This window comes from Anolis sagrei, chromosome Y, assembly GCF_037176765.1.
Source record: "Anolis sagrei isolate rAnoSag1 chromosome Y, rAnoSag1.mat, whole genome shotgun sequence".
NCBI classification, from domain to species: domain Eukaryota; kingdom Metazoa; phylum Chordata; class Lepidosauria; order Squamata; family Dactyloidae; genus Anolis; species Anolis sagrei.
In genome coordinates this window covers 72,846,714-72,858,234 of record NC_090035.1, presented here as the reverse complement: position 1 = coordinate 72,858,234, position 11,521 = coordinate 72,846,714, and the positions used below count along the sequence as shown (strand labels likewise).

At 44.9% G+C, this 11,521-nt stretch overlaps 1 protein-coding gene across 2 annotated transcripts in view; it reads right to left on the bottom strand.

Moving 5' to 3' along the window:
- Positions 1-4,143: 4,143 nt before the first annotated feature.
- LOC132780054 (tyrosine-protein kinase receptor UFO) overlaps positions 4,144-11,521 on the bottom strand; it is a 114,235-nt gene continuing 106,857 nt past the window's right edge. For both annotated transcript variants that reach the window (XM_067461352.1, XM_067461353.1), the window contains exons 18-20: positions 10,742-10,901; positions 10,169-10,305; positions 4,144-8,490 (exon numbers count right to left, since the gene is read on the bottom strand). In XM_067461352.1, coding sequence (XP_067317453.1) covers positions 8,127-8,490; positions 10,169-10,305; positions 10,742-10,901 — 661 coding nt within the window. In that variant the 3' untranslated portion in view covers positions 4,144-8,126. The remainder of the gene's footprint in view (positions 8,491-10,168; positions 10,306-10,741; positions 10,902-11,521) is intronic.

Below are 11,521 nucleotides of genomic sequence, written 5' to 3'. Positions count from 1 at the left end.
TGAAACATTCACACCTAGCTCCAACAGACAAGAGCCCTTTGTCCCACCCTGGTCATTCCACAGATATATAAACCCAATTTTCCTAGTTCCAACAGACCTCACTACCTCTGAGGATGCTTGCCATAGATGCAGGCGAAACGTCAGGAGAAAATGCCTTTAGAACATGTCCATATAGCCCGAAAAAACCTACAACAACCCGGTTTTCAACCCGTGGGTCCAGTTTACTAACTGTTAGGATTTCTGGGAGTTGAAGGCCAAAACGTCTGGGGACCCACAGGCTGATAACCACTGCTTTAGAGGCATGTGGGAGAAAGAAAGGATTCCCTACTCTGACCATTATCCTGCAGTTCAAACTGCACTATATGGCAGGATAGATGGGGCTGGAGACATGTTATCGATGGATCCCTCCCCTTCATTCAGTGCTGGAGACAATGGTAGAAAGGGCTTCTTCATTCCTTGTCCCTGATGAGGAGTGAAAGAGAGAAGCTTGTGGTCGGGAAAGATGCCCCTTTCAATGGCTTGCCTTGTTCTCTGTTTCTCTCTCAAACTGAAGCATTAGCTATTAAGCCAGCAGACCCTGAATGTGCCCATTGAGGAAGCTTTGCCCTCTTCTTTGCCAGAGGTTGAAGGGCCAGTCTGGAGCTGGTGCCCCTTTCCCATTGCATGGGCTTCCGGGAATATAAAAACAATCGCGTCTGGTTGAGATCAGAAGCAGCAACATCATGAGAGTTGGGCTGAGATTTTAGCTCCCTACAATGATCAGAATGCAGGCAGTCCCCAAGTTACAAATATTCAACTTACAAATGATTCATAGTTAAGAATAAGGGTGAGACAACAAAAAGTGAGAGAAATCTACCTCTTAGAAGGGAAATTCACTCCTGGAAGAACTACCATGGGGAAAAGGGGTCTCCACTGAAGCTGTGTCCTCAACCCTTGTTTTCATAACAAGACAATTATCATAAAATCTAATTATCACAGGAACAGAAAGTTCAAACCTGACTATCCTACTAAACAGAACAAAACCTAGCCTTCCAAGTGTGATTGTATCACAACTCCCATCAGTTCTAGTCAGGATGTCTAATGATGAGGAATACAGGAGTTGTAGTTCAGCATCTGGAGGGTCACATAAAAGGGCGTGGAGGGCTGGACTCGGCCTGTGGGCCGTTAGCAATCACACATATATAAGGGCCAGGTTAGCAGAGCAGTTTAAACCACCTGCTATAGAACATCCTGCCGACTGGAAGGCTGGCAGTTCAAGCCAAGGCCGGGGTGAGCTCCCGCCATCAGCCCAACTTCTGCTCGCCTAGCAGTTTGGAAAAAAAACCCCTAAAAAGTTATTAGAATGCGAAACCAAAAAAGAAAGGGTATAGGACTATATGGCAAAATGGGTGGCTAATACTGACCATACAATAAAATTGGACGATTGGGAAAAAATGTGGACAAGGAAAATAAAATTTACATATTCGTACAATATCCAGGAAAACTGGTACAAAATGTTTTTCCGGTGGTCAAACTTTCAAAATGTTTTGGTTTTTTGTCGTGTCAGGAGCGACTTGAGAAAGTCGCTTCTGGTGTGAGAGAATTGGCCATCTGCAAGGACGTTGCCCAGGGGACGCCCGGATGATTTGATGTTTTATCATCCTTGTGGGAGGCTTCTCTCATGTCCCCGCATGAGGAGCTGCAGCTGATAAAGGGAGCTCATCCGCCTCTCCCCAGATTCGAACCTGTGAATCAAAATGTTACAAAAAAATTAATTCAAAATGTTATAAAAAAAGAAAGAAAAGAAAACACAAATGTAAGTAGATAAGTAGGTACCGCTTTGGTAGGGAGGTAAAAAGACGCACTGAAAAACATGCCGACAAAAATCCGACCAGGAAAGGAGTCCATGGATGACACGTTCCTTGGCATGGAAAATGAAACAACAGCACCTCCCCATGGCCGAGCCGAGCACAGACGAGTGTTGGAGATGGAAGAGGGAAGCCTTGCCTTTGTTTATATACTGTCTGTCACTTTCAATTGTATCGTTATTCAATTGACATTGAATGTTTACCATATATGTACCTGTAATCTGCTCAGAGTCCGCTTGGGAAGATAGTGTGCTGGTACGGCTGTACCAGGAGCTTCAGCTTCATTTTCTTTCTATTGAGTGTTTGCATATATTCCAAGGTTCCATGCATTTTGCAGTAAGGTGGCTTCACTTGGTTTGCAATTATAGGGCCAATGACCTAGAATCATAGAATCAAATCATAGAATCAAAGAGTTGGAAGAGACCTCATGGGCCATCCAGTCCAACCCCCTGCCAAGAAGCAGGAATATTGCATTCCAATCACCCCTGACAATTGGCCATCCAGCCTCTGCTTAAAAGCTTCCAAAGAAGGAGACTCCACCACACTCCGGGGCAGAGAGTTCCACTGCTGAACGGCTCTCACAGTCAGGAAGTTCTTCCTAATGTTCAGATGGAATCTCCTCTCTTGTAGTTTGAAGCCATTGTTCCGCGTCCTAGTCTCCAAGGAAGCAGAAAACAAGCTTTCTCCCTCCTCCCTGTGGCTTCCTCTCACATGTTTATACATGGCTATCATATCTCCTCTCAGCCTTCTCTTCTTCAGGCTAAACATGCCCAGTTCCCTAAGCCGCTCCTCATAGGGCTTGTTCTCCAGACCCTTGATCATTTTAGTCGCCCTCCTCTGGACACATTCCAGCTTGTCAATATCTCTCTTGAATTGTGGTGCCCAGAATTGGACACAATATTCCAGATGTGGTCTAACCAAAGCAGAATAGAGGGGTAGCATTACTTCCTTAGATCTAGACACTAGACACCTGTCTATCATTGTTAAGTTTTGGTTCTGCCCCTTTTTCCAGGGTTCTTGGAGGGAAGGGGAACCATTTTTAGTTCAGTCTTATAGTGGAAAGCTTAGCTACAGGGCATGGATCAGCTCCATCTGTAGACAAGCTTCGTTTCTCAGAGCATCCAGGGGAAACAGAAACATCCGGGGGAAACAGTTCCACATCTTTCGTGGAAAAGATCCAAAAGAACTCCAGCTGGAGAATCTACAAAGCCTTGGCTGGTAGGTCTACTCGGGTAACCAGAAGTAATTGGAGCCGGGAGTAGAGCCCACACCAGCAAGCATAGAAAGTAAATTCCCTGGGAGGGGTTAAAAAGAGTTTTCGTTTTAAAGAAAAGAAACAGTTCACGAAGCCAGTTACCTGTCCATTTGGGCAAGTTAAGAAGCATTTGTTTGACGTGTTGAAGATCTGAGAAGTGTTTGTTTAAATTGTTGAAGATCTAAGCGTCGCAGGCGCGTCTGGTGGGGACAAGGGACAGGGCCTTTTCTGTGGTGGCCCCCTGACTTTGGAACACCCTCCCCAAGGACATCAGACAAGCCCCTACACTGGCAGTCTTCAGGAAGAGTTTGAAGACCTGGCTGTTCCGGTGTGCCTTTCCAGAATAGGAAACTCCAGCAATATGTCCCAGAAGCACTTTATCAGAGATTTAAGATTGTCTGCACATTGCACTTACCCTAAAATCCTATGTTCCACCTCTCATACTCAGCACTTTTAATCTGTACCCATTACATTTGGCCCAGCCCTAGTTTTATTGTGTCATGGTGTACTGTTTCTATTGTTTACTGTTATTGCTTAATGTTTTGATTTGCTTTATAATGCTATGTGTATTGTTATGTTGTTGTTTTATTGAGGCCTTGGCCTTTGTAAGTCGCATCAAGTCCTTCAGGAGATGCTAGCGGGATACAAATAAAGATAATAATAATAATAATAATAATAATAAGCAATAATAAGCAACAATAAAGGACTTTGTTAAACTTTTCAAGCATCTAAAGACTTTTGTATAGGAAAATCCTTAGGGCCTCTCAGCCAAGGCAACCCGGCTTCCCGCTGGGCACAAAGAGCACGTCCTGTTCAAAAGACAATTATTATAGGCCCAGCACGTGACAGTACAGATAGAGTGGCATATAAATAAAATATGTTGTTGTTGTTGTTTTTGTAACTCTCAATTCAAGGTTATTGGGTTTTGATACTCTATCCAAGCAAAACACTTTTTCTCCCCCACCAGAGTTTGGACCACTTCTCCTCAACCGCTTTCCTTTTCTTCTCTATCAAATTAAAAGGTGCGTTTCAGATCAGTTCCATTTTTTAATATGAAATTTTTATTTATAAGCAAAATATATCACAGAGCACTCTCTCTTCCTCTAAAAAAAACAGATCTTGCCCTGAGAGGGAAACGTGTTTGTACAAAAATGAAGGGAGTGGGAAAAACATTTCATATACAGAATTTTGCTTTTTAAAAAAGTATATACATACATATATTTATATATAAAAACATTTCATTTCTTTTTTTAAAAAAAAGGAAAACAAAAGATTCTGATTGTTCTGCAGACACATCAACGTAGCAAAGAAAAGAGCTTGATTTGAACAGAAGTGGCACTTGATGGGGAAATCCTTAGGCGTTATTCATCCAAAGAGGGAGGAAGATGGATTTCACCAAATGGAATGGAAAACATGATTGGAGACTTGAAGCTTAATGGCTGAAAATACAGTTTGGAAGATCTATGATTATAACATGATGCACTGATTTCAAAAGATTCATTGGTTTTTAATGTTTCTTCGTACCATTTAATGGAGGTGGCGTCATGGCAAGCGTCATGGCAAGCTTGGCACATATTGAAGCCCTGAATTAGATGGGAAGCAGGTACCCCTGAGGCAGATGCGTCATGCAGCTCTCAAGCGGAGGAGGAATTGTGTGTTGAAGCTTTCCCTCCAATGGTTCTCAATCTGGGGTCCCCACATGTTTTTGGCCTACAACTCCCAGAAATCCCAGCCAGTTTACCAGCTGTTAGGATTTCTGGGAGTTGAAGGCCAAAAACATCTGGGGACTCCAGGTTGAGAACCACTGCGCCTATCCATTTCAACTCACCACAACCCTATAATATTATCTTCCCAAGCTCAGACCTGAAATAAAAACCCCGTTATGAACTCTTCTGCAGAAAGCACACCAGGTTTGATGCTGGGTGGAAAGCAGCTGGCCAGTTTTGGGATTCCTCTACACCAGGCATGGGCAAATTCCGTCCCTCCAGATGTTTTGGACTTCAACTCCCACAGTTTCTAACAGCCTACTCCGATTGTTAGAAATTGTGGGATTTGAAGTCCAAAACACCTGGAGGGACAAAATTTGCTCATGTCTGCTCTATACTGTTCAGGGATGCTGAGAGATGTAATATTACATCATCTAGGGCAGTGGTTCTCAACCTGTGGGTACCCCGTTGTTTTGGCCAGTTTACCAGTTGTTAGGATTTCTGGGAGTTGAAGGCCAAAACATCTGGGGACCCACAGGTTGAGAATCACTGATCTAGACCAAAACTTCTCAAACTTTGGGTCAGGCCCGTAGCTGGGGGGGGGGGGGGGCTGGAGGGGCTTCAGCCCCCCCCCCCCCCCAAATTCTCAGGGTGGTCTGCGATAAGGCCTTACTGGTACATTATTTAAACTTATGTTGATTCATATCATGACCTGATCACCATGTTCAATATATCCTCACTACCTCTGAGGATGCTTGCCATAGATGCAGGTGAAACGTCAGGAGAGAATGCCTCTAGAACATGGCCATATAGCCCAAAAAAACCTACAACAACCCACTTATTCTTGTTAGCGATGATGAATCGATTCACTGTTTTTCTCTTGCTGTGAGAAAGTTGTCAAAAGACTATATACAGGACATATAAACACTGGCATTGAACTGCATTATGTGAGTCCAAACTGCCACATAATGCCGTTCAATATAGTTAAACTGCATTATATGGTAGTGTAGATGGAGCTACAGTTCAGGGCTTATTCTGCAACGATAATGCATACCGATTTTTGCACAGAAAATGAAATAATCCTGCACGAAACGTGTGCATGTTACACTCGATGCAAGATTTCTATGCTTTTTGTGCAGACCAAGTCCTGAACTGCACGTATGAATCTTCTCTTTTGGGCTTTCCCAACACTTGATCATTATGCTAATATTTATAATACTCTATTTGACACACTCTGAACTTGTGACGGCATTGCTATACGATGCTGTGGCAGACAGCAGGGAATGATGTGTAGACAGCGCAGAACAAATCAGTGACAAATGTGCATTCATTGTGCTAAAAAGAAATTGTGCAGAAAGGCCTTTTTGCAAAGGCTGGAAGTAGGCAACAGATTGGGAGAGATCTGGAGGTCGTCAACAGATTCATACCTATTTTACTTGAAATGCCTGATCTGGAGGCATCTCTGGGAAAAGACACCAACCTGGGAGACTTGGCAGTGAAACAGCTGATAGTGAAAACAAGGACGGGGGAATCGGGGAAGGTGAAAGCAGGTATGGCTTTCATTTAGCTATACGGAAAGTTGTGTCCACATCCAACCGCTGCCGTTTGAACAAGCTTTGCTCCTGTATCTTTAATATTATATGTACAGAAATTGCATAGGGGAAGATTTTCCTTGCCGATGCATCTCTATGCCAGGAAAAGTGTCCCCCACTCCATCTCTGTGCATTGGCATGACATTAAAAATGAAGAAGCAGGGTCACAACTATCTGGCCTCAATGCAGTCCATGTACCTCTGAGCTGGTGAGATACAATACAGTTTGCCCTAGAATCATAGAATTGGAAGAGACCTCATGGGCCATCCAGTCCAACCCCCTGCCAAGATGCAGGAAAATTGCATTCAAAGCACCCCGACAGATGGCCATCCAGCCTCTGTTTAAAAGCTTCCAAAGAAAGAGCCTACACCACACTCTGGGGCAGAGAGAGTTCCACTGCTGAACAGCTCTCAGTCAGGAAGTTCTTCCTAATGTTCAGATAGAATCTCCTTTCTTGTAGTTTGAAGCCATTGTTCCGCGTCCTAGTCTCCAGGGAAGCAGAAAAGAAGCTTGCTCCCTGTGACTTCCTCTCACATATTTATACATGACTATCATGTCTCCTCTCAGCCTTCTCTTCTTCAGGCTAAATAATGCCCAGCTCCTTAAGCCTCTCCTCATAGGGCTTGTTATCCAGACCCTTGATCATTTTAGTTGCCCTCCTCTGGACACATTCCAGCTTGTCAATATCTCTCTTCAATTGCAGTGCCAAGAATTGGACACAATATTCCAGGTGTGGTCTAACCAAGGCAGAATAGAGGGGAGCATGACTTCCCTGGATCTAGACACTAGACTCCTATTGATGCAGGGCAAAATCCCATTGGCTTTTTTTGCCGCCACATCACGTTGTTGGCTCATGTTTAACTTGTTGTCCGTGAGGACTCTGAGATCTTTTTCACACATACTGCTCTCGAGCCAGGCATTGTCCCCCATTCTGTATCTTTGCATTTCCGTTTTTCTGCCTAAGTGGAGTCTCTTGCATTTGTCCCTGTTGAACTTCATTTTGTTAGTGTTGGCCCATCTCTCTAATCTGTTAAGATCATTTTGAATTCTGCTCCTTTCTACTGGAGTATTGGTTATCCCTTCCTATTTAAAGGAGTGGAGAGACGTGAGGGATTTCCTCCTCTGGAGGTTTTAAAGCAGAAGCTGTATGGCTATCTGTTGGGAGGGCTTTGATTGGTCTGGAAGAATGGGGTAGGGCCATATGGCCCTTGGGGTCCCTTTCAACTTTATGGTTCTAGGATTCTGTGACACTTCTGACTTTCCTTTAACAGGAAAAGGGTGAATTGGGGGGATCTATGTTTTCTTGGTCTTGCCAATTTTACCTTTTCCCTTTACGAAAGATAATGACTTTCCCTACATCTGCAACCCTCTATACTGTGGAGTCAAGAGTTGTGTTTCTCCCTTAGATTAGTGGCTATAAGTGACAGGAATGCCAATAAAGCGATTGGTGGGTCGGTGGATCTAGCTGCGGGACACATTCAGGGGTCCGATTTTTCCGAGTCCCTCCCTTAAAAAAGGAGGGATAATCCTGGAAGGAGGAAAGGAAAGGTTGGCAGAACTGAAGCAGTGGTTTGTTTGTGGACATGGAGTGTGTGGCTCAGTTGTGGGCTACTTGGCGAATCCCCCTCAGCAAGGAGACTTTCCAAACCTCACAGATAGCTATTGTTATTCGTACCTTCCTTCCTCCCCACATCTGAATCCAAACCTCCCTCCACCCATCTCTGTCTCAGGCTCCTTCCTCCGTGGCAGCACAGCTTGAGGACTCTGTCAGGAGCCGGCTGTTTTCGTGAGGAGTGGGGCACACCACGTAGCGCCCCATTCCTTGGGGTGGGTGAACCTCAACTGCTGTCACCGTGGGCTTCAGCGACTGGCTGTCCTTCGCCGGCACCTCGTCGGAGCCCAAGCCACCCACGGCTCCCAGCTCGGCCTCCTCAGGGGCCACTCCGTCATCCATGTTGACATAGAGGATCTCCTCGGGGTCCTTGGCAGGTGGAAGGGACTTGAGGATCTTCTCCAGCTCATTGTGGAGGACCTCGAAGCTGGGACGGTCCCGTGGGTTGAGGGCCCAGCAGCTCATCATCAGCTCATACCTGTGCGGGAGAAAAGACGAGAGAGTTATTTGCAAAGGAGAGCTATGGTGCTGCAGTGGTGCAATGGGTTAAACCCTTGAGCTGCTGAACTGCTGACCTAAAGGCCAGCAGTTCAAATCTGTGGGATGGGATGAGCTCCCACTGTTAGCCCTAGCTCCTGTCAACCTAGCAGTTCAAAAACATGCAAATGTGAGTAGATAAATAGGTATTGCTTCGACGAGAAAGGGCAAAAGACACTCCAAGCAGTCTTGCCAGCCACATGACCAGAAGATAACACAGGCTCTTCAGCTTGAAAATGGAGAAGAACACCTTCCCCAGAGCTAGAGCTGAGCATTATTATTATTATTACTAGCTGTACCTGCCACGCTTTGCTGTGGCCAACCTTCCTTCTTTCTCTCCTTCTTTCCCTCCTTCCTTCACTCCCTCTTTCCTTCCTTCCTTCCTTCCTTCCTTCCTTCCTTCCTTCCTTCCTTCCTTCCTTCCTGCCTGCCTGCCTGCCTTCCTGCCTTCCTTCCTGCCTTCCTTCCCATTTTTCTTCTCTTCTTCATTTCTTCTCTTTCCTTCCTTTCCCCTTTTTCTTTCTCTTCTTTCTCTTTCCTTCCCTCCCTCTTTCTCTACATCTTACCCCCCTTCCTTCTCTCCCTCTTTCCTTCCTTCTTTCCCTTTTTTCTTTCCTTCTCTCCTTCCCTCCTTTTCTAACTTTCCTTTCTTCCCCCTTTTCTTTCCCTCCCTCTTTCTCTCCTTTCTTCTTTCTCTACCTCTTTCCTTCCTTCCTTCTCTCTTTGCTTCCATGCTTCCTTCTCCCTTTACTTCATTCTTTCCCTCTCTCTATCTTTCCTTTCTTTCTTTCTTTCTTTCTTTCTTTCTTTCTTTCTTTCTTTCTTTCTTTCTTTCCTCCCCTTCCCTCCCTCTTTCTCCCCTTTTTTCGGTATTGTCATTTAGTTTTTCGTCATTTAGCTTTTTGAGGCTTTTTAAGTTCCTTCTGATGTGTTTTTCAGTGTTTTCATGAGTGAATGACATACATTGGGTTGTTAGGTGTCTTGTGTCCAAATTTGGTGTCAATTCCCCCAGTGGTTTTTGAGTTCTGTTAATCCCACAAACAAACATTATAATTTTATTTATATAGATTATTATTATTATTATTATTATTATTATTATTATTATTGACACAAAAGCACAGTATGTCACAGCAAACGAGAACTATATGCTGGATTTCGTATCACCAAATCACAAGTCAAACACTTCCCAAGCGTCTAGGACTGTGTGATTTATTATTATTATTATTATTATTATTATTATTATTATTATTATTATTATTATCATAGCCATATCTCAGGGCATGGTTTTCCGTTTCCAGGTGTAATCTCCAGGTGGCACAGGCAGTCCCCAAGTATGTAAGTCATTCATTGGGATTTTGCAAAACATAATGAAAATATGAGGATTGCTTTACCACTTGATTGGCATAATTGTTGTAATATGCTTTGACGTCTGCTCTGACCAAGAGTGGCCCTATCCTAAGGTTTACATGGCAAGACTACTGTAGAGAAGGTTTGCCACTGCCTCCCTCTGAGGCTGAGAGTGTGTGACTTGCCCAAGATCATCCAGAGGGAAATTAGTGGGCTATGTTGCAGGGCATTAGGAGAACATGAAGGAAAGAGGAAGGGATAGTGATGCTTACAAGCCATCTAGACAGTCGATGGGCTGCTTGAGGCGGTTGCCTTGGCGCAGGTAGTCATAAATCTCGCTGTTTTCCACACCTGGGTACGGCGTTTGGCCTCGGGTCGCAATCTCCCACATAGTAACACCAAATGACCACTGCAAGGAATTAGATAAAAAGAAATTGTGAGAGAAGCTTAAAAATTGAATAATAATTATAGCACTCTAGAGTGAGAAACAACCCCAAATGTTATCCAGTCCAACGCCATTCTGCCTTCTGGAAAACACAATCAAAACATTCCCAACAGATGACTATCCTACCTTTGTTTAAAAACCTCAAGAGAAGACTCTTGGGGTACTTCTAACCCTTCTAGGGATGGAAGTAACATATCCCTCCAGATGCTGTTGGACTGTGACTCCCATCACTCCTTGCAATCGGTTCTACAGGCTAGGTTTGCTTGAAGCTTAGAGAGAAAGATGTCAAGCTGCAAACATTATTTGTTTAGGACTACAATGCTCAGAACCACACTGACTGCTCTGGAGGAAAGATAGCTATGGGATATAAAAGCCAGGTATCTCATCTTAGTCGACTCACCACATCGCTCTTGATGGTATAGACACGATCTGCCAAACTCTCGATGGCAATCCACTTGACGGGCATCTTGGAGATGCGGCCTTGCCGATAATAATCCCCATTGTAGATCTTCTTAGAGAGGCCAAAATCAGCCACGCAAGCGGTCATGCTCTCGTTCAGCCTGGTACAAGAGAGAAATTGTACATCAGTATGTAAAATGAGGGTTAAAGCGCTGAGCTTCTGAACTTGTTGACCAAAAGGTTCGAATCCAGGGAATGGGGTGAGCTCCCGCTGTCAGCCCCAGCTTTTGCTAACCTAGCAGTTCGAAAACATGCAAATGTGAGTCAGGCCCGTAGCCAGGATTTTGATTTGGGGGGGGGGGGGCTGAGTTTGATTCGAGGGGGGGTTACTTTGATTCGGGGGGCTGAGTTTGATTGGGGGGGGCGAGTTGGATTCAGATGGGGCTGAGTTTGATTCCCGGGGCTGAGTTTTATTCAGGAGGGCTGAGTTTGATTCGGGGGGCTGGGTTTGATTCGGGGGGGCTGGGTTTGATTCGGGGGGGTGAGTTTGATTCGGGGGGCTGATTTTGATTCGGAGGGCTGAGTTTGATTCGGGGGGCTGGGTTTGATTCAGGGGGGCTGAGTTTGATTTGGAGGGCTGGGTTTGATTCGGGGGGGCTGAGTTTGATTCGGGGGGGGCTGGGTTTGATTCGGGGGGCCAAGTATGTTTTGGGGAGGCTGGGATTGAATCGGAGGGCCGAGTTTGATTCAGGGGGGCTGAGTTTGATTCAGGGGTCTGAGT